Below are 26,331 nucleotides of genomic sequence, written 5' to 3'. Positions count from 1 at the left end.
AATTTCTGTATTTTAGATTTATATGCTACTATCTCTTCAAAATAAAAATTATTAAATGTCATAATATGAGAAAGTTTGTATCATATAACATACAGAAGCAAAGCTGAGTCCTCCCAAGGGATTCTTTGACCCCAGATGGGGAAAAGAAGCCCAGATTTGAAGCAGCTAAAAGACACAAAGCCTCCTAACAAATGAACAGCTGACAGGAAGCAGGACAACATTTACTTTTGAATTGATAAAATACTTAAGAATTATGATTATAAACTATCACAATACTTCTTAATAACATTTCACCAAATAACTGATGGCAACACAGATTTTCTACACACTGTATGTCAATGAGAGGCACACATAAATACAATACACTTTCTGTATTATATCATTTATAGCCACATGGTGACCCCCGCCCCCCAGCTAAATTGATACTAAGTAAGTATGTAAGAGCAGTCCCTTATTTTCCACTATTGTAGCATTTCTAATAAACAGAGGCACACATGTATACTTTTCAGTAAGGATTATAATATACTCTTTAAATTGTATTTTAATACTAAGGCTTAGAAAATAAAGTGACATGTATTTTTTTAAATTAACATATAGTTTTATTCAGATTTGATCTCAACGAATGTGTTAAGCCCACAGGAAGAAGCCCACAGGAAAGGATGCAGTCCCCCCCGTGGAGACCAGTACTTTGGATGCTTAATCAAGGATGACTGATTTGGTAAAATCAGGCATGAGAGCACACGCCTATAATCTCAGCACTCAGGAGGTTGAAGACAAATCTGTCTAAACACACACACACACACACACACACACACACACACACGAACACCTAACTTCACCACCACCATCAAAAACCTTTTCCAGATGAAACAGGCTCAGATGTGCCCAAGGCAGTCATCTACAGATTCTTCCTTGTCAGGTCTGGAACTCACCTTCATCTATGAATGGCCCTCAAACCTCTGAACACCACAAGTTCACTCTCAGTCCTAGTTTCAAAGTAAAAGGGGGAGGAGGGGGAAGGGCAATGTGAAGAACACAAAACAGAAACGAAGCATACACACCACATTGTCATTGTTATGCTTGAGAATTTTGCTGTGCACATTAGTTTACAAGTTCTCCATACTCTTATTTTGTCCCTTGACATGGGGTCTTGCTATTCAGGATTACTGTGCCTCAGCCTACCCAGATGTTGGAACTGCACATGTAAGCTAACATGACCGAAAAATGTTGTTTCTTTCAACTAACATCCATGAAAAGACCTTAAATTCTTTATTGAAATTTTATTCTTTATTTCTACTAAATATTTTAAACAAAAGTTAAAGAAAGAGAATATTTCAGACTTGAAGGTATGTATATTTCATTATTTTTCTTTTGTTTCTGCCACAAAATTCTAAGTCACTTTTAACATTTCCTGTTCTTCTCATATTCCACAATTTTATATTTGAATTACCACACAATACGTCTGCCCCTGTTCTTTGGTTATCCACATAAATCACACATAATAAAATGTCTCATAGCCATTTGTTGCTGATATTTTGTTTTGGGAGACAAGCTGCAGCTCAGGCTACCCTGGAAATTTCTCTGTAGCTCAGGCTAATCTCAAAGTTACCATCCTGATTCTCTTGTCTCCTTCTTAAGTCCTGAGATTATAGGTACAAGCCAGCAAACCTGGCCTCCATATTTATCTTTAATCAATAGTGGTTAACTACCAATAACCACTGATTCTTTACTACAGGGAATCTGACACTCAATGTGCTTCGTGTCCTTAGAGATAAATATATCAATAATTTACAGCTAGCTGATAAGTGCTCCACAAGATTGTTCCCTTTAATTTTATATTACTTCAAAATATACATATATACACTCACTGCATATATACTAAATTTACATTACCCTGTGAAAATATAGATTAATTCCAAACACACATTCAGGGATTCACAGTTTTGACAGAAATTTTACATGCAGGTAAAAAGGGGTGAGGTTTTACACCCCTAATTTACATAGCAAGCTGACATGTTTGAATATCCTTTTTAAAAGGTTTATTTTTTTTCCCATGAATCTTAGAAATGAGAAAATTTGAGACATAACCCCCCCAAACTATGTCTATAGCAGTATAAGTCATTGTAATATTATCTTTACTAACAAAGGACCCAATTTTGCTTACTGTGTGCACAGAGAGTGATAGAAACATACTATACACAAAACACACAGCAACAAACTTACACAAGATTGACACTGTCAGTGTTTCACTTTTCATATTTTGACCAAAGAGTCTGTACGTTCTCTGGAGATTAAGGAACAGTTACAACTATATAGCATATTTAACTCCATAAAAATAGAAATGGATTAGAAAGGGCTAAAAATATTTAAAATACACCAGAGAGCTATTTATAAATATGTATATACTTTAGACATGTCTCTTGCAGGGTTAAATTTACTAGTAAGTGATCCAGAGTACACTATTCAGTAACAGAGAACCTAGGTTTTATTATCACTTCTTGGTACATTTATTAAAAAACAACTCTTGTGTGTCTCCCTTGGAATTCCCCCATCTGCTGGGTATATTTTCTCACTCTTTTTGGAAAAAAAATATCTATGCTTCTGCACTAAAAACTAAAAAATTAAAAGGTACTCAGGAAGCTGAAGTAGGAAGACCATATGAACCCAAGAGTTCAATTCAAGGTCAACCAGTGAGGGCCTGCTTTCAACAGAGAAGGGAAAAAGAAACACTTGCAAATAACACATCGACTAGCTATCAAAATTCAGAAAAAAACAAAACAAAACCAAAACAAAACCTGTCCGACTGAATAAAGAACAAACTTACTAAAAAGAAACTAGATCTGCCTCTTAGTCTTAAAAACTTAGAAAGCCTGGGATTCAATCTCTAGCCTTCCAAAGGAAACACACAGATTTATCACTTATCAAATGGACCGAAACCGCTTCTTCTCCCACTCAACTCAGAGACGCACAACGGCTTCCCAGCCGCGCCATGGTGCTTACACTGAGCATGTGCAGTTGACCATAATGATGATGAGGATTTATGAAAATACTACTGGGTATGTGGCTGGTAAGCTTATACTCCGTTGGGATCTATCAGGTCACAATGACACACGGGTACAGGTGGCCTTCTGCGTGTTACCAGTTTCTCGATAAGCACACTGACACACTGCTGCTGCATAGGAACACCGAGATGGCGATCAGGCCCATCGCCCACTGGAGGCAAAGCTTCTGCTGAACGAGAAGGTAATTTCAGAGTTCTTGTATTTTCCCCAGGCACCAAAAGGCACCACGACTGCAGTGCTGTTGTCTTCAGTACCGTACTGTATTGCCTGCAGGTGTGGGGAAGAAGAGACAAGCGTTGGAGTCAAGGGACCTTGTGCAAACACACGCCTCCTTTCTCCGGAAGGCCAGCTGGTTCTACACACACTTTACAATACAAATGTAATTACCTAACAAGGTTTGGAATGCTTTCACCCTGTATCCATGGGCCACATGGTTATTAAGTGCAAATGAATTACAGATGGCCCAACTATATATCCTATCCTCCATTGTAGCAATCTTGGCAATAGAAATTACCTCTGCTCCGAAAGAGGACACAGGCAAAGCCCTTAGCTTGGTCCCAATCATGGTCAAGCCTTGATAAGTGTTCATTTTTACCAACAAAACTGTTTGTGGGAGTGTAGCCCAAGAAATGAGATTGGGTGAGAGATAAAAAGGAACAAAATATAACATCTTTATATGAAAACGCAGCTAGAAACTTACTTTCCACTTTATATGCTACCTTAAAATTTAAAGTCTCAGAAATGGGTATGTACGAGGTCATAACACAAATATTTTTAATGTTCCTTCTTTGATGGATAAGCGGACATAAACTAAATCGCCTGCAGCAGGATTATAAATCACTTTTAGGGACCAGTTCAAATAGATGAGTGCTGGTCAGTACTGTTTGGGCTTGCTTAGGGTTCCAGTTAGCATCAAACAAACCAAAAGATTTTACAGCCTGGGGCCAAAACTGCAAAGGAAAGCTTTGATAAAGACGGCTGGCATGAAAAGCTTCAAAGCTTACGAACCAACTGTAAGGGAAAAAATCCTTTGTTTAAAATGTGTCGAGTATCTTTATAATTAATATACAGTTGTTAAAATAACCATTTAAAATGGAGATAAAATAAGAAGAGAAGAAAAACAAGAAATACAAACTATGAAAAACCCCATGCTAAAAGTTAATTCCACTAACAATAAAAATGCAAAGCTAAACAAGTAAAAATCTCTCTTTTTCTCAGGGCTTTGGGACTCCCTTACTAGTAGAGTGTTCACCAGCATTCAAGAGGTCCTACGTTCAGCTCCCAGTTACGGCAAAAGAAACTTATTCTCACTTCTCAAATTAGCCAGAAACTTTTCCAAATTTGGAGAAACAGAACTACACATATAACAAAGCCCACATCCACACCCACAGTCCAAACTGTAGATTAGCAAGTATTTTTAAGGGGTTATTTGAAGAGGCTGTTTACCATTTATTCTTTTCTCTTCTCCTCTCTTCTTCTTCTTTTTTTTTTTAAATCGAGGAAGGAGAAAACATGAATTCTCACTGCTACTCAGACTAATAGGAACTCCTGTGCTCAAGGAATCCTCCTGTCTCAGACTCCAGAGTAGCTGGGACTACAGCCATGTGCTACCCCTGGCAATGCTGTTTCTCAGAATTTAAACTAAGAAGGACTGATGAGATGGCTCAGTGGGTAAAGGCACCTGCCATCAGGCTGTCCCTCAGGCTGTCCGTCAGGCTATCCATCAAGCTGGAATACCTGAGCTCAAAGCCTTGGACCATGTGGTGGAAGGAGAGAATTCCTACATGTTGCCCTCTGACCTCCATGGCATGCACCACGTATCTGTGCACAAACACACACACACACACACACACACAAATAAATAAAAGTTAAAGAAAGGTCTTACGTATTAATCACAAATATTAGTACTTAAAAGTCCGGGCCAAATTGAATCTCTCAATTCAAAATGTAAATAGTGGAAATGTAACATAGGTGTTGAGTTATAACAGTAAGTGACTTAAAACCACAATCTATCAGGACAGACTAGAAGTAACTTTTACATGTTCTTTTCTGGTTATTATCCATTTTCAAGTTTTAGCTCTGACTGAGAGGAAATTCCATTCATTTGCCTTCCTGTATTTTTATTGGTCCCTTTTATCACCCACTTAGTAGGCAAAAGTTGACTATGCTTTCATTGCTCACACTGGTTATTTACTTGGAGCCGTGCAGTTCCAGGTCAAATATTTGGATTCAGGATCCTTGGCTTGACTAGGCTTGAGGCTCAGTTTTGTCATGTGGCCTGGTCCGTCTGTTTTCCCCTTTTGTGAAAAGCTTGACCTCAGAGGGTCACAGTGATGCTGCTTTATGTTAACATATGTGAGTAAAATATTACTTTATTACTGTTATAATTATTGCTGTTACTCTCTTTCAAGATGTGTTCCAAGTTAGAAAGTACACTTCACATTTCCTTGATGTATGAATTGTAAGCATTTGCTCATGAGAACTATTACGCAATCAAGAACCAAATTCACTGTAACACTCCAGCTACAACAGCGTTTGCTGGTGCTGTCCCTAATCATCTTCTCTCTGAGGAGCTCTGCTATGTCACCTGCTCAGTCACGGCGTGAGCTGCTTCTTTAGGATCATGGCACTGGTTGACAAAGTCACAGATCTCTTGACTATTCACCATGAAGTTAATCCCATCTGTGGTGAGGACCAGGAAGCTGTCGTCAGCATGGTAGAGCTGCAACCAGAAGCAAACAAATGTGACTACAAACAAGACGGTCCCTCCGAATGACTCAATAACTTGGAAATTGTATCTATTCTGCAGCGTGCTCATCTGTGTCAGGGTTCATTGGCAAACTGAATATGTACCTAAGAATCAACACCACTCAGGATAAACCAAACATTTACCTAGCAATATCAAGAAAGAGCCAGACAGACAGCCGAATGCTGGATCAATTGGCTGTCTCATTATGTATTTGACAGGGGTTTGGGGGGGGGGTCGGAAAGTACTCGATATGCTTTAGGTCTTCATATTGTTTCAATTTATTTCATTGTAAAATGAGGATTGCTTTTATATCTCTTTTGAACAGAGGCTGTCACACAGTTAATCTTATGTATTTGTTTCATAAAATAAATGTGAGCTATCTTCCTTATGTGGACATCCTTCCTTAACCTATGAGCATTCATGCCCTGTCATTTGTAAAGTCCACTTCATACTGTGCTGAATCAGGAGCTCTAGAGCAGGAAGGAGTGGGACATGTATCATGCCATGACCAGTTTAGAGTAACAGGTGCTGGACTGTACAAATAGAAGTGGCTGGCGATTGAGCTCAGTGGAGAAGGAAAGCTGAGGATGATTTCCGGGCAGGGATAATGAATCTGAACAGCAGGCTTTGGGAAAGGAAAGGCAACAGAGGCCCTCGACTAGAGGAAGACAGAAGCCAAGATTTCACCCTCATCAGGCCAGAAGTAAGCATCTTATTTTAAGTTTCTTCACAAACTAATACCCCTTTAAAAACATCTTTCCTTCAGGTAATCTTCTATAACAGCCAGCAGTGTGAGACAAGCCCTTAGAAATTCTCCGTGCATGACTCAATGTTTCTGATTCCTTGTTACCTTAATCCTTGTTGTCTCAGGTTCTGCTATTACACCACTGGCCTTAAGATCCAAATCTCCGATACTCCTTGTCATCGCAAGTCTGCCGTTTACATGGGGCTGTCCCAAACTATTCCAAGCTACAAACCCACCGCATTTCTTGATCCTAGTTAAGAAAAAGTAAAATTACTAGTAATAACTAAACGATATAATGTGCAAGAAACTATGGTACTGGTTTAAATACCAATTTTACAAATGGAAATTTAGAGCCTAGTGTTTCAAAACATACCTATAATCTAGGAACTTGGGAAGGCCGAGAAGGATTTCGAGTTAAAGGCCAGCCCATGTTAAATGCCAAAACTTAATTCCACAATAAGATATAAATGAAAAATTTAAGCCATGTATGGTGTACACAACCTGATAACCCCAGCATGTGAGAGGCCAAGGAAGCAGGGTACAGATGTAAAGCTAGACTAGGCTGTGCGAGATCCAGACTCAACAAGCCCAAAACAACCAAAACAAGAAAATCTGCACTGCGTAGTGGTAGTGGCTGTGCACCTGCTTGCAAGAGGCCCTGGTGCTTTACATCAGCCCAGAGAGGAAACCAGAACACTGTTCCTAGGGCAACTATAGCTATCACCCCAGAACAAGGCATGGTGATAGTACCTTTCTTTTTCATCTTTTCTTTCGGGAGTATGGTCAGTGGTCAGCTTCATGGGTTTTCCTTTTCTACATAAAAGAGCCCGGCTGTCTCCAACACTGGCTACCACCAGTTCAACACCATCTCTCAACAGGGCTACTGTGGCAGTAGTTCCAGAGGTCAGGAGGCTTGCTACAAATATAAAACAGAGTATCAGTTAGTGATAAAAATGTTCAGATATGGAGTCTTCATTACAAAATAAAACAGAAGCATGATAACTTAAGGCTGGGAGGAACCATTCTAATTCAAACAAGAGCTATGCAAATGAAATGCAAACCATGTAAGTAATGCCATGCAGAGAAGCGATTATTTTACTCTGTAACAAGGCTCCATGCAAACAAAATGGTTGGTAAACTAATTTGGTGTGCAAAGCGTCAGTGTCTACAAATGGTCTGTGTGTAAAAAGCAGAGCTGATGAAAACTAGTAATTACGATGCCTTAATGTGCCAGGCATCAGATTAAAACATGACATTGTCACTAGTCTGGCTGTTATGACAGGATGACAGATCTGCTGGGCCCATTAGGTGAATTGCCTTTTCTATAATCAGATCTGGGTTCTTCTCTTCTATTCCTTACTCTCATCCAGTCAAAGTACTACCAGTTAATAGGTGAAGAGAGAAATGCAAAGTACAACCCATTTGTTCTTCAAGTACTATTGTGTACATTCTTCTCTCTAGAGGCATGCCAATTCTCTCTCTCTCTCCTTCTCCCCTCCCACTCTCTCCCTCTCACACACACACTCATACAAGCTTGCACCAATTACAGACCCATATCCTTTTTTGCTTTGTTTGTTCTACACCTGAAGAAAAGTTACAGCCACCCTTAGATGAATAGATCTGAGTAGTAGACAATGAAATTCATTTCAATTCCTTATAAACATGGTATAGTTAGCACTATTAGCCCCCAAAGTATCCAGTCAGAGAACCTGCAGCCAAAAGCAGACAAGCAGAGCCAGCTGCAACTTATGCACCTTGCCTGGACTCGACCCTGTCAGCCATGTGTAGTTTCTCTGACATCAAGTAAAGTCCAATGTTACTAGGCTTGAGGTCGCTACTCTCTCTTCTAACCAAGCAAATGCATTTGGGTATCTTTCTTTGATTGAGTCTAACATCATCTGTTCTATATCATTCACCACTTATTAAAACTATTTAAGGTGCATTGAGCCTTGCAGAAAGTGGGAGTACTGTGAAACTATGAACCAAAGAGCAAAGTGGGAGAAATTGAGAAATAACTTACATAAAGTAGGAATTATCTCTAATAACATTGTTAATTCTTTAAAACATTGTCATTTTTTTTTTTTGAGACAGAGTTTCTCTACATAGCTCTGGCAGTCCTGGAACTCACTCTGTAGACCAAGCTGGCCTCAAACTCAGAAATACGCCTGCCTCTGCCTCCCAAGTGCCGGGATTAAAGGCGTGTGCCACCACTGCCTGGCACATTGTCAATTTTTAAAATTTGATTAATTTTTAAATTTTATATTAAAAATTCCCTATCCAATCACTTGACTGTAGCTCTATGTAATATTTGTAGAGAAAGCCTCCTGATCATGCAAAGATGACTTTTACTCTACTAGGTGATTTTAGAAAACTTTAATTAATTTATTTAACAATCAAGTCTTTCCAAGATTTTCTTTAAAAGACAACTTTTAAAAAAATCTACCAATAGTGCATTTTAGAAAGAAATGAGTACATTTTTTCCAGTAATTATATTAAAATGCCTGCTTTAATCAGAAAAATAAAAAGGGAAAGCATGAATAAAGTATACTCGATCTCTTGTAGTCATGCTAAGTTTGCTCTACTGAAACACAGCATGTACAGTTGGACTAATTCCTCCCATTTATCTCTTGATCTTGCAAGGTCAAAGCAAGGTTATCACAGCACCGCTAAGATTGGCAGAGCATGACATAAAATGTTTTAACTAAAACATTAGTGATGCTTAATATTATAAGTGTTCTAGCTTTCAACTTGAGATTAGTCAAAAGGCTACACCACGATGGAATCTTAGCAGGCCAATCAACTATTTTATTTCCAAATTATTTTAAAAGGCAGAAAAGAGAACACAGGCATTTATTAGATGTCCAGGGGATTCTGTATTCTTCATGTTAGCTATCAGCAACATGAAGTGGTCTTTAATTGAGGACGACAAAAGAACTAACACTTTATAAACACAGTTTCAGTTTGGGTTGTAGTTCCCAGTTCTCTCTCAACTCACCTTCACAGTTTCAAAATCTGAGGATATACGGGGAAAGTTAAAACTAAGCATTGATTCTGGCTTGTGATGCATGGAAGACTATAAATACGTAGTGAATCAGTGCTTCTTTTCATTTAACTTAGACGTAAAAATTCTCACTTCCCTCCTAACGACAAACGTATAAAACTAAGACTTCTGTCACTTAGCTTTGACACTCACTGGATAATTTCATCTGCAAGCCATCTCAACTAATGGGACAAGGAGGATGAGGGACCTTTCCAGTAGTTCAGACTAGGAACTGCTGGACTCCTTCACCTGAGACAAAATTAAGCAGATCTCTTTTCCACTGAAGCCCAGCATAGAGCGTCCACAGGCTCCAGGTCTAGAGCTGCTGAGCAGGCACAGTTCTCTGCCACAAACAACGCGCACAGAGGCAAACAGGAGTTTCACCCAGAAATTATGCTCAAACATAACAAACCTGCAACACAAGGGGGAGCAGAGAAAGAGCTGAAAAATAAGGGGAAGGGTTTCTATTGGTGAAAATTTCACTAACAAGTCATATAATATTCCAGGAGCTGCCAATCAATGAGTTCAAAACTTAGTAGCTTAAAGTTAATGGTTATTGGTCATTCCAAGATAGAAAAAAAAGTATGTACATATGCATCTGCATCAGAAGAGACCAGTGGTAATACTAACATGCATCTTGCATAAGTGCACACACATACACACACACACAAGCACTTAATAGCTAATCTTATCCAGGAAAATCAGTATTTTTGAGACAGAAAAAAACATATTATAAATCTGGATTGTATCAATATTAGAACTATCCCCTAAACAAAGTAATTTACATTTGATAAGTAATACTTAGAGAGTGTATGTGAACTATAGTATATATTAGCTGACTGGGGTTTCAATAGACACGGAGAAGCAATCAAAGAAGATCCTATCCCAGAAACAGAACATAAGACATTTGTTCATAGCATATGTGTTCATAGAATGACAAGAATTTAGCAGGGATAACTTTTTCTCGTTGGATAACTTAAATTTGATGTTTACATGAAGGCAGTGTAGATCTCGACTGATAACACATATTTACATGTGTATGTAATCATAAACGACTATTTCTGCTGCTCTTTCTCTGTCTTTCCCCAGTGTTGCAGGACAATAGAACGGAAGAAAAATAATCACAACTTGAACAGCAACAGAAAGAGAAAATCTAACATCACCCCCAGTGATTATTAAAGAATGCAAATAATAATCCATATCAACCAATATTGCTGAACTATTTATTAGAAATGGGTGTTCTTGACATGTATGATTCATGAACACCACAAGGGAATTAACGACCCAAAGCAGTTAACAACACAATAAGAGCAACAGTTCAAAGCTGTTCACATCTAGTGACCTCTAACATAAGAGGGGTTATTCAAAAATACTGTGCAGAGCTTCAGGTACAGCTCAATGGCAAAGTAGTTGCCTAGCATGCCCATAGCCCTGGGCTCAATCCCAGCACAGAAAGCAAATTTGCCTTTATAGCTCTTGTTATCTTGAACTTTAGTTCCCTACAAAAAACCACATGCAATGAACACAGAATTTGAAGCTCACGGTGGTGCCCATCAATAGCTCTCACTCTGAGCCTGCGCTGCTAGGTCCCCCGATCTGTCATCCTGAGGAGTGCTATCGCTTCCCATGCAGAAGTACAGCACACTTCCAGTAGTTACAGTGTAGATCGCATTACGATCTGTGTTTTCTACCACCCACTTTGTTTTAAGTGGCTCTTTGTAAAATATAAAGTGATGGTATATTTTAACTAATCGGTTGGCTTCATCATATGTGAATAATACATGACATAAATGGAATTTAAAATTTTTGAAGGTGATGCCAAAAAGGTTGGAGATCTAGCTCAGTGGTAGAACAATTGTCTAGACTGCATGCATGAGTTCCTTTAAAAAATAATCCATACTTCCCTGATCTTACAGGAAGGGCTTAACAGAAGTGAAAGTAAGGCAGATGTAAAGAAATGAGAAAAGATCGTAAGTAGAGAGGGTAACTGTGGTCCTATAGAATGTTTACTAGCTAGCTGTGGCTCTGAACACTCCCTACCCACCCACCCTCACACGCAAACACTTGCACATATGTACACACATGCTAAAAGAATATTATCTACTTTTAAAAGATTGATAGAGCTTCAATATTTTAGTTAAAAATTTAAATTTCTTTAATTTGAATAACTTTGAAACCATAAGAGATAGAACTAATTTTCTTTTACTCACACCCTGAAAAGCCAGCAAACAGTATTCTGTCTTCAGTAATTTTAATATGTTTGATAAATAGTTCCCTGATCCAATAGGCAGATTTTGCCACCTGGAAGATCTGTACAAATACATCTTTAAAATAGTCCCAAACTCTGATTTTTTAAAAAGCACAAATATGCACACAGTGCATAACAGAACTGTTGTAGTACTTTTTAAACACAGCATACCATACACTGCCCTATCTTGTTCTTTTATGCTTTGAAGCAAATGATCATTAAGAAGCAGAATACATTTTAAGACATCTTCACGAAGTTCTGAGATTACCCCAAAGGATGACAGAGGAACTAAATTAAGCAATCTAACTTAATTTTATTATTAGAAATAAATGATATTTTACTTCTTTAACTATTTGATTATGTGAGTCATCTAGAGTCTCTTTAAGATATACATGTTAAATATTATGAGATCAAACCTCCTGAATTATAATGATTATAAATAAATGTTTTAAAATTTGACACCAAGTCTGGTATTGATGGTTTTAATCACCAACATTGATTTAGATCAATTTTTATAAAGCTTGTTTGTACATATGTAGGGTTAATAAATTTTGGTGTTGGCCATATGCAGATGTTCTTGAACACTGTGTTCTACAATCCACGGGCTGTAAATACAGCTGTTTGTAGAACAGCCGGGGCATAATACTGACACTATAGTCCATAAATATTGTAGTGATGATGCAGCCAAACTCACAACCAACCTAGTAGTGGATAAGAACACATCATAACCACTGTTGTTATGAAAACACTAGATGTAACCGTGTGCGCTTTCTCTGTGAGTTTGAGGCCAGCTGGGTTTACATAGCCATTAGTTTCAAACCAGCCTGGGCTGCTTACTGAACCTTGCCCCACTCTCCATCCCCCAGAAGTAAAACTTTGAGAACGTGTTTCACTTTTTCTTCATGTGTTAGAACAAAAGCTAAATTTTAAGCATAAATGTCACCCTCTGTTAACTCCTCTCTTAAAGAAGCAGAGGGGAACTCCAGGTGTCAAAAGAAGAAAAAGACAAAATAGTTTCAAATAATCTACCAAGTGAAAACTTTATCTCTAGACAAATGGTGAAAGCATGGGTTATAAGGTGTCCCAAGGGAGTGTAATGGTAAGTAAGGTCTCAGTGAGCAGAAAGGGGGTGGACGTGAAGCTCAGTGGTAGAGAGCTTGCTGGGCCAGCACGTCTCAAGGCCCTGGGTTGAAGAGATAAGGGAGTGGATGTGTGATGTTTAAATGGTGATCCCAGGGTCACCCTTTGCCCTCTCTTGTTATTAAATGTGCAAATGAACGAGGTCCTAATCTGAACGAATCATTGTTTGTCTTTGAGTTGGAACAACTTGTGTTTGAAATGGAGAAAATTTCCATCCAACTGAAATGGAGTTTTTGTGGTGCACTTTTCCTATTAAAGGAAAAGACAGAGCTAAGATTATCATTCCCACACAACTCCATTTCCAGTCAATTAGGAGGCGTACATTGGATGGCGGCTGCAGTAGCTTTCAAAGTTAACATTAGTAAAAATACATTCTTGGTAAGCTAACTAAAAAATACTGGATATATTTTCCTGAAATTCTTTTGATAAACTTAGTCAAAACTAGAACACTCATATTCAAACCCTATAAACAGGTTTAAAACATTTTTATATCCACCTGCCACATCCTTCCTTATACCTAACGAAAACGAAGATATCACTAGTTACTACAGGAAAGCTGCAAGACTGAAAAACAGAAGACAAATGGATGCCAGTTAGTCATTTTCTATCATACTTAGGACCTATTGCTAGTATCTCTTTTCCTCCCAATTTACTTATTTTGTGTGTGCATGCATGTATCTGCATTAAGTGTATGTGGACATGCCACAGCACATGTGTGAAGGTTGGAAGCCAACATATGGAAATGTTTCTCTCCATTAACCATGTTAGTCCTGGGAATAGAATTCAGGTGGTGAGGCTTGGTGGCAGCACCTTTACCCAGAACCATCATCTCATTGAGCCCCTATTTCTTATAGTAATGCTGAGCGATTATCAATCTATCAGATGTAATTGTCCTGTAGTATTTCCATTGTTGGTAAGGTGGTGGGGGATGGGATTCTTTAGTATGGACATCTTGTCCATAATATTACAAATCAAATAGACTGAAACATTTCAAAATCTTTTAAAAATTAAAATTCAGTAATAGAACCATTTTGGAGCTTCCCCTCTTAGAAGGTTTTTACTTAACATAAATGTGAGACACATTATTATTATTATTATTAAGTTCAGATTCTAAACAGTATTTAAAATGATTCTTCATGTAAAATTATTTCTACACAAACTCCCCACAAATAAACACGCATTAAAACTCACGCCACTAACAGCCTACAGTGTTTTCTCTTCACCCGCCAATCCTCAAAGCTCCGAGGAATGCCATGGCTCACTTACCATCAGCAGACAGGTGGGCATAACTTGAAAATGCTTTATCTATTTCTAGAAAGGCCAAAGTCAGGACAGTTTCCAAGTCTTTCTCCCGAGGAAGCAAATCCCTTTGTGGAGAGGAAAGAAAGCTGTGATCATTTTGCGGTAGGTTTCTGTTTCCACCAGTCAACCTTGCAGCAGTCACATAACACAACAGACCTCGTGACTTTCCTCTTGGGTGCTTTTGCTGAAGATCCAAGGATTAAAGACCATTGATTGATCCTCGAAGGTACTACATATGACCAACTGTGACACACTTGGGCTGAGGATCAGGCCTCTATGCTCTGAGTATATGGCGCTGGAGATCAGGACTTCCTGCATGCTAGGACTAACTGAACAGTATCAAACCTGAGGCTTTTAAAGGCATGAGAATATACATCTGGGGAAGTGGTGTGGTGGTCTGCCTACAAGGCAGACTTAGGAGGTGAAGGCAGGAGGATCAGGAGTTCAAGGTCATCCTTGTTTGTTACAATCGGGTCTAGCCCATCCTGGGATTTATGTGACTGCATCTTAAAAAAAACAAAAACAAACAAGGCTGTCTGAAGACACAGTGAAGTGGTAAGGGGCTTTGCGTTACATGCAAAATAAGTAAGTTTGTTGGAAAACAATGAACTCCAAGTCCCTCCTCTTTTTGTAAAGTTTTGATTACATTTTTATTTTGTACACTCTCATGCTGTATGGCAGGTGTGTGGAGGCTAGAGGACAATTTTTGGCAGGTGGTTCTCTTCTTCCGGTGTGAGTCAAGTCAAGCTTGGACTCGGGCTTGGCAGTAGGCACCGTGTCCTCTGAGCCATCTCACAACACTGAAGTCCCTGCTCTTGAAGAATTCTCAGTACTGCAAACCTGATGGGTTATGAGGTCCTTCATATGGACTTAAATCATGGAGTCTGTCCATCGAATGAGGTAAATCATGTAAAAAAAAATCAACTGACAAACTACCTTTAACAATACAAAGGAAGGTTAAAAACAAAAACAAAGACAAACAAACAAACAAAAAAAAAACAGTCCATGACCATAACTGCCACATTGTGTCCTTTCTCTAATTCTAGCAACAGTGTGATTATCAAAAATAGGGTAAATATGGTGGTTTGAGTGAGACTAGCTCTAACAGACTCATATAGTTGAATGCTTGGTCTCAAGTTGGTGGAACTGTTTGGAAAGGATTAGGTGTGGCCTTGTTGGAGGAGGTATAGCACTAGGTGAGCTTTGATGTTTCAAAAACCCACACCATTGTCAGCAGGTGCTCTTGCTCTTCTCTCTCTCTCTCTCTCTCTGTCTGTCTGTCTCTCTATGTCTCTCTCTCTCTGTCTCTCTCTCTCTCTCTTTCTCTCCCTCTCTCTCCCTCTCTGTCTTCCTTTCCCTCCTCTTCTCCCTTCCTCCCTCTCTCTCCTCTCTGCTTACTGTTTGTGGATAAGGATATAATGACATTATGTATTGCTCCAACACCATGCTTGCCTGCCTTTTACCATATTCCCCACTACGGTCATGGACTCCCCTTTGAAACTGTAAGCAAGCCTCCAATAAACTCTCTTTTATAAGAGAGTTATAAAAGAGTTCTCACCATGTCCCTTTACCAAAAAGTAACTAAGACATTAAGTAAACCTACCTGTTCTGATTAAACTCTTCTTCAGAACCAGGGGGATAGCTCTATGGGTAAAATGTTTGTTGTACTAACGTGAGGACCTGTATTCACATCCCTAGCTTCCATATAAAGGCAATGTGTGTCTTTATATAGAACCCTGGGGTAGGTGCATGGTCTAGCCAAACACCGAGCTCCAGGTAGAGAAAGAGACTCTATCTCAAAAGGTAAGGTGGAGAATGATATAGGAAAATACTGGTGGTGACCCCTGCTTTTATATCCACTTTACTTGAAGTGGATATAAATCTAGGGCTGTAGATTCTGAAACCCATTTCTGAAATGGAGATAATCACCAGTTCTAAATTCTACATTGACCACCGTTCACTGATGAAGTGGCATGTGGTCACTCAAGTAATTTGGCCCATAGTGGATATTTCAGCCAAAGGGAGAACATTTCAACAGAAAGCCTAGAGGAAATTCAAAGTCAAGGGGATTATACATACATAACACATTTCTCCATGTGTGTGTGACAGAAGTCAGCAGCTGCAGGGCCCCCATGTCCATCATAGACTGCGAAGTATAGCACCTCTTCTGTCAACTGCGCGAACCCAAATCGATCTTCGTTTTCTTTCCGTTTGCCAATGAGGGAGGCACAGCCCACGTTCTCCAGGCTAATTTTGGGAATTGGCTTGCCATACTTGATGCTAGGTGGCAGCAGAATTGGCTCATCAATGCGATTATCCCAGATCCCAAAATTGTCCCAAGTGGCTGGCTGCCCACTTCCATCTGGATCAAACCGAGAACATCTGGGTTCTGAAATGGAGCAGTAGCAGGCAGGAGTCGCCTGCCTGTGGTCCTGCAGGAGGACGGAGCTTAAAAACACTCTCTTCTTTACCTGATTCCCACCACTTCTCACCAAAGTAATGAAGGCCGCTGATAACATAATGCAACTCCGAATGCCCCAGTTACAGGGAAAGACAAATAGAGCAGAAACAGAATTCTGTGAAGAAAAATGATGCACCTACAGATGAGAGAAAGACAGAATAGCAGTCAGTAATTCAGAATACTGCCAATACATCACCAGCCACCGGAGACAAAAGCCATAAAGAGTCTGACATCGTGTGTGTATGTGTGTTTTTGTGTGTGTGTGTGTATGTGTGTTTGCGCACGTGCACACATTAGTTACTCTTTATCCTATTCTTGAGAACACTGAACTGCTCAGTGGTTAAGAGCACTGACTGCTCTTCCAGAGGTTCTGAGTTCAATTCCTAGCAACCACATGGTGGCTCACAACCATTTGTAATGGGATCCAATGCCTCTTCTGGTGTGTCTGAAGACAGCAACAGTATACTCATATACATTAAATAAATAAATCTTACATTTAAAAAAATTTTAAAAAGCTGCGTGGTGGTGGCACATGCCTTTAATTCCAGCACTTAGGAGGCAGAGGAAGGTGGATTTCTGATTCAAGGCCAGCCTGGCAAACAGAGTGAGTCCAGGACAGCCAGTGCTATACAGAGAAACCCTGTCTTGAAAAAAACCAAAAATAAATAAATAATAAATAAATAAATAATAAAAAGAACACTGCATCAAAAATTTACTTACCCCCCTTACAGTGTTTGAATTCTATAAACATTTGACAATACACACATACAAACAATACACGCCTCTCCGATTAACCTGTTATTGTTTTGGGACATGGTTAAAATGAACGTTTTGATTCAGCTAGTATGAAGTAAGGCCACACTGTACACTCCTAATCAGCTGTGATCATGAAAATGCTGGTCATTGGGCCACACTTTGTAAGTAAATATCCTTTCTTCACATACTCAGTTGTTCTGGAGAATAGATAATGTAAATGATAACAATAGCAACCTCTCCTAAGGACGGGAATAAGAAAAAAGCTGGCTAATAGAATATTTGTAGTGATTTTTGCAATAATATTTGTAATCTGTACTCCAAGAGCAGCAAAGCTTTAATGAATACACAATTTTGGATCAGAGTTTCCTTTTTGCCTTAAATATTTTTATTAAGAATTTCATACAGTGTATTTTTGTCAGATTCACCCTAACTTTTCCCACCAACTCCTCCAAGAGACATCCCTACTTCCTATCCTCTCCCTTTAAAAAAAAGTAACTCATCAACTCCAGTTTGAGCTGCCCAAGTACTCCTGGGTATGGGATCATTGACTGGTGAACAGTTAACTACCAGGAGCCACACGCTTAAACTGACTCTCCCTCCCCTAGAGGCCATCTACTGTCCATAGCTCCTTAGTTAGGGGTGGGTACTCATGCACCCTCCCCACTACCCACTAAAATGCTGATTGGCTTTGGTGCAGGCATCCACAGCTGCTCTGTGCTTCTTAGTTCAGCAGGCCTGTCATATCCAGAAGTCCCAATTTCACTCTGGTCCCTCACCCTCACCAGTGACTTCTGGCTCATACAGTCTTTCCACTTCCTCCTCAGGGATGGCCCCTGTGCATTGGAGAGGGGGTGTGATATAAATGTCAGATCTGACTTTTACGATCTGTTAACTACTAAATTTTGCTTTTTACGTTAGTATGGCCAATGCCAGTTGGTTCTAGCAAAATAAGCCAGTTCCAATGGAGCTTTATGGTAAGTGCTCATGAAGGGGCAAGTGAGGAACTAGGCACAGTTAATGACAAGCAGCCCAAACTGTGAGCAAGTGATCTATACATTTACAATAACAGTGGAACCCTCCTTTGCTCTAAAGCCAGCAGCTCACCAACATACAAGACAATGATGACTCCACTTCCTCCTTTTCTTCTTCTAAAGAGGATCTCACTTTGTGTCCCTGTCTGGGCTGGAACTCATTATGTAGACCAGGCTGGCCTTGAACTCCTAGAGATCCACCTTCCTGTGCCTCCTGAGTGCTGTAAAATTAATGGTCCATGCAACGACACTAAGGTTAAGACTGTGTTTCTTGAAACCATTGTTAATTCTGCATTTCTGCTTAAACCCAATCCTAAGCCTTTCTTGGCATTAAGAGAAATTCTCAGGGAGTTCTAATATCGCTGTAGTTAGGGCTGGATTTCCGACGCTTTAACAGACACACCAAGTGCTGGGCAGAGGCTCTTCTCTACAGCAGCTTGTTCTGTTACTTCACAAATGAAAAATTCACTCCTGAGGCTAAGATTTGACAATGCTGAAAGAAGATATATAGGTATTATATTACTCTAAACTATATACGTCAGAATTGTATCTGTAGTGCCTTGTGCTTGTAGACCTAGCTACTGAGGACAATGAAGAAAGAAGAATCATTTTCAGCCATTTTACATGAGTCTAGAAAACACATCAAAACACTGTTTCAAACAATCAAAATTATTTCATAATAAAAATGAATTGTAAAGATCCTATCTCTTCAGGGCCTGGAGTATGACTGTATCAATCAACCTCTCCAAAATACACACACACACACACACACACACACACACACGCAGAGAGAGAGAGAGAGAGAGAGAGAGAGAGAGAGAGAGAGAGAGAGAGAGAGAGAGAGAGAGAGAGAGAGAGAGAAGGAGACAGACAGAGACAAAAAGGAGGAGATGGAGGAAGAGAGAGAGGGAGGGAGAAAGAGAGAAAGTGTGCCTGAGAGCACCAGGCAATTGGAGTCCATATATGCAGGAATGCATTACAAATTTCAAACAGTAACTTTCAGGTGAACTTTTGGAAATTCAGCTTAGGTAGGGGTGGGAAGGGCCATTATCCTATTTAGTAAGTAAAACATTCAAACAAAGAATACAATACCAAATAATTCCCTTAGAAATTGTGATGAGAATGGGGGTGGGTAGGAAGAGGGATAACTAACACTAAGGATGTTTGAAAAAGCCATGTAAACTTCCTACTACATATACATACACATATAATATCCTCTGTGTGGCTCAAGGAGAGGAAGAGGGAGAGGAGGGAGAGAGAAGGATGATGCTCCCTCAGGAAGCCATGGGTAGCCAAATAAAAAGCCCAGTTCTGGAATATCTTTCCTAGCTATTGGTCAGGGGTGTCCCAGAAACACCTTAAACAATGCAGGCTAACGTCACTGCTCTCAGTTGTCCACCAGAACTATATGAGAAGACCCCACTACTGAAACCACTGTGCAGCTTGTTCATAGAGAAATGCTTTGTAAATTCCTATCTCTACATCACAGCTTAGTGCAGCTCTCAGAGCTCACTGGAGGTGTGCATCTTTGTGTTTGGACTGTTTCTTATGCAGAAGTTCACAACCCATCCAAGGGAAGTGAATACTTATTTGTAGAGTACTCAAGACAAAAGTGGAACATTACACTACACCTCTCCTCTCAAGGGTCAGGAGCCAGCTACAGGAGCTGTGGGTCGTAACTGCTTTGGGGGGTTCGGCGCTCCTTTCATCGGGGGTGGCCTAAAACTGTTGGAAAACACAGGTATTTACATTTATGATTCATAACAGCAAAATTACCGTTATCAAGTAGCAACAGAAAACAATTTTATGATAGGGGTCACCACAACATGAGGAACAGTATTAAAGGGTCGCTGCATTAGGAAGGTTGAGAATCATTGATCTAAGAAAATGGATCAGAAAGATGCTAAGACCCATCAACTGAGGAGGGGTGGTGGGAAACAGTGTCTTCTAAACTTGACACCATTAGTGCAGTAGGAAACTCAGAGCAGCTGTGGTTGCCTACATAAGACCAACCAAGTCAACATTCAAGGATGAAAAGGGATGGACTCATGGATGCTCTCCAACTCACTGCTGAGGTGCTATGTACAGCTGATGGAGAGGAAGAGTCAGTTTTTCTTTATGGATGCAGCCCCTGGTAGGTTGTCTATGCTGTCTGGATAGTTCCACACTCACAAATAGATGTCCAGTATAAATTGGAAACAGCAGTCAAGGGGGAATAAAAAAGATAGAAAGTTGAGGGGAATTGGGATTGGGGAGTATATTTTAGAGGAGTTAGGAAGAAAAGTGAGGTTGGGGCAGTATGAAATGAAATTCTTTTTTTTTTTCAAGAGACAGGGTTTCTCTGTTTAGCCCTGGCTGTCCTGTAGCCCAGGCTGGCCTCAAACTCAGAAATCTGCCTACCTCTGCCTCCCAAGTGCTGGGATTAAAGGCGTGCGCCACCACTGCCCATATGAAGTTCTTAGAAACAATATAAAAATATTTTTGGCCAAATTTTGAGAGATACAGAAAATGGGCAGTACACACTATGTTGTATCTATCCGTGAGGGTGTTTTTAGAATCCATGGGATATGAGTTAGTGATCAACAGAGTGCAAAAGAGTCATACTAAATATGGATGACACCATGGGACAACAAACAGAAAGGGGAAGCTCCCACAGGGCAAGCTAACTTCTCTATGAGCTGGTATTTTTGGCGCTGATCCAGTGAACATGAGATTCCAGCTTCTTAAGCCTTTGAATGAAGATGCACACCAGTGATTCTCCAGGATACTTACAGACCTTCAGATTCACACTGGGATCACAGAAAATTCAAGTAGTACTTCTGGGACTGATTAGTTCTCACTAGAACAAATTATTTGGAAGCCTGGGCTCCACTGGCCCCAGAATTTGGTCTCCGGCTCCCTGGCTAGGGGAGTCCATGTTCCCTTCTGTGTGTCTTCCTGTTTTCTCAGTGCCATCTGCCATAAAGTGCTCACCACAACACCTGCCAGCGCCATGTCCTTGAAGACCCAGAGTTACATGAACGAAAGTCACTTTAACACTTTATTTTTATTTATTTTTCACACCTATTGATTTATTTATTTATATTATGGGGAGGTGGTGCCTTGATGTACATGTGGAAGTCACAAAACTACTTAAAGGAGCTGGCTCTCTCTTTCTGCCATGTTGGTTCCAGGGATAGAACTCAAGGACAGAACACTAGTCGTGGCAGCAAGCACCTTCATCCACTGAGCCATCTCTCACTGGTCCTAAACAAACTTTTTTTTTTTAAATAACATTACCCCAAGGTACAGCCTTCAATAAAAGTATGTGAGATATAGGTGACAGCAATGAGAAATTTCAAACTAATATAATGTAGCACATAATAGTTACTGACGGAGGTAACTGATACAGCAGTTCAAAGCAAGTCGAAAGAAAACAGAGATTACCAAAGCACCCTCTCTGGCTTCAGTCTGAAAGTATGTGCACCAAATGCCCTGTTACTTTGCAGGCATGGACCCATTTCAGAGATACAGAATAGAAGACAAATGTTTCAAATTTTACAAGTCTTCTAAGTTACTCTTGCCCTCCTTTTATGTTTCTTTCCAATGCTAAAAAATAAATAACAATTAAATGACAAACACAACTGCAGTCTCAGCAGAGAACAGATATCCACAAGACATGTTATGGTAAGATAAGGTAAAAGTGGAGAGTCTCTTTGGGCCTATAACATTTGTCATCAACTTGACCTTCCTTTATATTATTCACACTGACTTTAGAAAGTCGGCAGCAGGGCAGTTACCGAGAAACACCTGCTGGAGAGCACTTTGCTGGCAGTGTGAGCAGCTATACAGCTGGCTTCTCAATGCTACAGAACTAGGTCAGGACCATCTACGCAAGGAGATTTAAGTGATTCCCTGTCCTTTGCAGCCACACCACAACTACCCCACAACGATCCCTTTCAGAGCCCCGAGAAAACTATTCAAAGGCAACTTGTGTCCCCAAGCTACATGAGGACTTTCAATTAAACCTGTGCACAACCCAGGGTTGTAGCTTAGTGGTAGAAAATCCTCAATTCAAAATCTAACCTGCCCCACAAAGAAAGACCAAAACATCGAAGGGAGAGAGAGAGAGAGAGAGAGAGAGAGAGAGAGAGAGAGAGAGAGAGAGAGAGAGAGAGAGAGAGAGAAGCATCCTCACCCCAAGCCAAACAAAGGTCTGTACACTAAGATTTCCCCTGCTTCAAGTTAGGGAAACAAAACAAACCACCATCAGCCTGAGAGATCTCAGAATGCCAGCAAAAATAACCCTGAACTAAACAGCAGATGACAGGGGCAGAGTGGAAGTGTGAAAGAGCATACTTAGAACAACATCAGAACTCGTGCCTTTAAACAGAGCGGAGGACAACCTGACGGGAGCCTAAGCAGTCTCTCGGTTTATCAGTTCAGTGAACCTGAGCTAGGATAAACTTATCAGTTTCTCCACTAAGAAGCAGCTATTTAACAAGGTGTTTCTAATCAGAAATGCCACTCTGTGGATTAGAAATCTAAGCTAACTAATGTTAGTAAACCATTTAAGCAATTATATGTAGGCTTTCAAAGTGAAAGCATCCATCATTCCTGATACTACACAAAATATCCCAGAGAACCTAAAGGAATGCGAAGCATATACACAAACAATAAGTAAACTTTAAACTATGCCATGGAAGAAAATAAAGATGAATAATTTGCTTGGAATCCTAGATATACAACATAACCACTCTAAAATATATTGGTAATTGTATATAAAAGGAAAAAAGGTAATTTTGCCAGAACTAAGTACTTCAAATTCTTTTTTACTTCTTAACCAAAATAAAATGTATCACAACTTAACCACATCAGTCTTTAAAATTATGTGCGTGCATGTCCAAAATTAAAAATGCAGTCTAGGGGCTGGCTCAGTGGTTAAGAGCACTGACTGCTCTTTCAGAGGTCCTGAGTTCAATTCCTAGCAACCACAAGGTGGCTCACAACCATCTGTAGTGGGACCCGATGCCGATTCTGGTATGTCTGAAGAAAGCAATCTTGTACTCGCATACACAAAATAAATAAATCTTTAAAAAATGCATTCTAGCTTATGTTCTCTATTATAAATGTCTGAAAATATGCCTTTCCCACCATTTCTACATGATTTGTGTGACTAAGCCTTTCTCCCCATCTTCCTCCTCAACCTGATACTTTAAAACTGACAGGAAAGAAATGAAGAAGGAAATAAAATTGCAATGTTAGAATGTTATAATCGCCATATAAGTAATTTTATCTAGCAGGAATTTCAACCCAAAAAGTTAAACAAGCTGTGAGGTTGTCACTACTGATTGTCTTTAAGACATTACTGTGAAACCCACTTTTTCAGAACAGCAATCTCAGACATCCAGAAAGGAGCTTTGTGGGGTGGCCCATCCCCAGATTCTCAGCACTTAGGAAATGGAGGCCGGAGGATCAGGAGTTAATGGCCAGTCTGGACGATTTAACACCCAGTCTCAACACTAACAAAAACATCAACGCATCTGCCTTGTAAAGTTTGCAAATCACCATTTGATTTCATGGCACAAGGACCCCACACACACAGATACAAGACTACAGCACCAACTTTACTTTTCATATTTCTCGGCTGTTATACTTGCTCGGCAGTTTAACTCCTGTGCTTTTCAATTTCATTTTTGGAAAAAGGAGTCACTATCTCAATAGCAGGTTTTGGCACTGGAATTTGAATGTCAAAAACAATTCAAAGGTGAAGTTTATTCTTACCTCTTTACACAAGAATCCGGCAGGATTAACTAGCTGGGGGTTCTGTCAATCAGTAGATTTTCTTCCCTCTGGGAAGCTGGTGAGGTAACTATAAAGTGGCACTTTGGTATTTTCCCATAATGGAAACACAAGATAATGTCTGATATGTATTGTACGTATGTATGTTTGTGGGGAGTGGGGTGGTGTGCAGGCCAGTGCAAACAGGCAGAGGTCAAGTGGCAGGCTTGGCAGCAGGCAGGCACCTTTACTGGTCAAGCGGCGTCACTGGCCCGATTTTTAACATTCTTAAACTCCAAATTTCTTTACCACCATCACCACCAAAAACCCAGTGCACCCCCAAAAACAACTAAAATCATCTGAAAACCTCTAAAATGAATTGTAGGAAATCGGCACTCTTGATGCCTTTATCTCCTTTTAGAAGGAAGGAAAATGTATTAGTTTACTGGAGAAAAGAAAACAACAAAACAGTCAATAACTCCCTTCGGTTGTATATGAGAGTCTGTTTTGATAGGTGAACTGAGAATACAGTACTGAAAAGTATTACTCAACTCTGTGAAGGGGTGGGTTAATGTAGACAAGGAAAAAGAGACTCAGATTGCAAGAAAAACAATTATAAACAAGAACCTATTATCCAAAGCTTCCTATTTAATGACATTTGTCATACAGTAGTGAGCTGGTTTCCAATTTCCACAAGCTCCAACACACACTAGAAGGGCAACACAGTCCCCTTCGGTGAAGCCCTGAAGATCTCGATCTCAAGCTATCTATCCCCACCCAGGTTTTCTCACCAGGGTACAGGTCCAGCTGAGGCTATATCTGCTTTACCGGGTTGGCAAGCACATAGGGGTTGGGGACTTTGCAGTTTCTATTCCTGCAGCTCCTACAACGAAAACACCAGTCGGGCTTTTGAGACTCGAAATTTCCTAGCTATTTCTACTCAGAGCCTCAATCTTTGTCTCCTCCGGGTAAATTCTCTCATCTACAGAAAGCGTCAGCGAAAACCTGCACCACGAGCCACATGCCCCTAAGATACAGTGCTCTCCTTGCAAAGCAAAACACAAGCTCTCAGACCCGAGTCACCAGGGCTCGGCAATCCTTCTCTACAGAAGTCTCTTTATAAGCTCGGGGTCGATAGGATCCTGGGCTGGCTTGCTGGCCTTGAGCGAAGCTGGACAGCCCGGGCAGCCTAGGAAATCTCCTGGCATCCTGAGTCCTCAGGTCGGGAAACAAGTCCGGAGGAGGCTACGCCTGCTCTCGCGGGCTGGAGCGCACCAAGGGGTCTCGCGGCAGGGAATCAGGGCGGCTTCGGTTGTCTTCGCTTGCTGCTTTCCCATTCTCTCCCTGGGACCCCGCCCATCTTACTATCCCCGCTTCCCTGGCGCTCACTTCCAGCCCGAGGTCAAGTTCAAGGCCAACCAGGGCTGCATTGGGGGAGCCGGATGCTCGGGCACAGCCACCGTGGGCCTAAGCAAGAGCAGCTGTTCTCCACCTCCAAAAAAGGGAGCACATCGAACCCAGAGTGATGCGCGTAAGACTCGGTCTCAGACAGAGCAAGCTGCAGGAACTCATTTCATATTTCTCTTTCGCCTTCCGGGAGACCTCCGGGGACCTCCAATGTCTCGTCAACAACCTAGGAGAATAAGCGATTTGAACTCTTTAGGCTCTTACCTCGTGATGGCTAATGTGTCTGTAAATTTCTTAATTGGCTAATGGAAGGAAGGGAAGGCTTTCTTGGATGATAAATTAGACTGACTTCTCTGTTGATCCTGATCTCCAGAGCAAGCAATTAGGGAAGCCACAGTCTCCTCCACTCCTGGAAATTCTCGGGGAAAAAAAAAAAAAAAAAAAGATCAACCGCAGCTGGCCAAATGGAGAACTGGAGGACTATGTTTCCGATGACTGACAGCAACACTAGCCAGTTGGTGCTCTGCAGGACTCCTTGCCCGCCCTCAATCTGAGCCAATTACAGATCTAGATAGGAACGAGCCTCCTGCACTGGCAATTTGACCTCTCAGATTGCCAATTTAGCGCTGT

The 26,331-nt window shown here is 40.4% G+C and overlaps 1 protein-coding gene across 2 annotated transcripts; it reads right to left on the bottom strand.

Moving 5' to 3' along the window:
• Window positions 1–1,471: 1,471 nt before the first annotated feature.
• On the bottom strand, window positions 1,472–26,192 carry Ppm1k (protein phosphatase, Mg2+/Mn2+ dependent 1K). Of its 2 annotated transcripts, XM_031382029.1 has the most exons (8): window positions 26,051–26,192; window positions 24,298–25,927; window positions 16,366–16,883; window positions 14,251–14,351; window positions 7,307–7,472; window positions 6,662–6,806; window positions 5,650–5,784; window positions 1,472–3,329 (listed from the first exon to the last, which is right to left on the bottom strand). In XM_031382029.1, the coding sequence occupies exons 3-8, from the start codon at window positions 16,803–16,805 to the stop codon at window positions 3,198–3,200; spliced, it is 1,119 nt and encodes a 372-aa protein (XP_031237889.1). In that variant the 5' UTR covers window positions 16,806–16,883; window positions 24,298–25,927; window positions 26,051–26,192; the 3' UTR covers window positions 1,472–3,197. The 2 variants fall into 2 exon arrangements, with proteins under 2 accessions (XP_031237889.1, XP_031237888.1); XM_031382028.1 differs by lacking the exon at window positions 24,298–25,927 and having other exon boundaries at window positions 25,966–26,192.
• Window positions 26,193–26,331: the final 139 nt, after the last annotated feature.

Source organism: Mastomys coucha, unplaced genomic scaffold (genome assembly GCF_008632895.1).
Source record: "Mastomys coucha isolate ucsf_1 unplaced genomic scaffold, UCSF_Mcou_1 pScaffold20, whole genome shotgun sequence".
NCBI classification, from domain to species: domain Eukaryota; kingdom Metazoa; phylum Chordata; class Mammalia; order Rodentia; family Muridae; genus Mastomys; species Mastomys coucha.
Note: the sequence above shows the minus strand (reverse complement) of the source record. Positions and strands in the feature narration are given on the sequence as shown.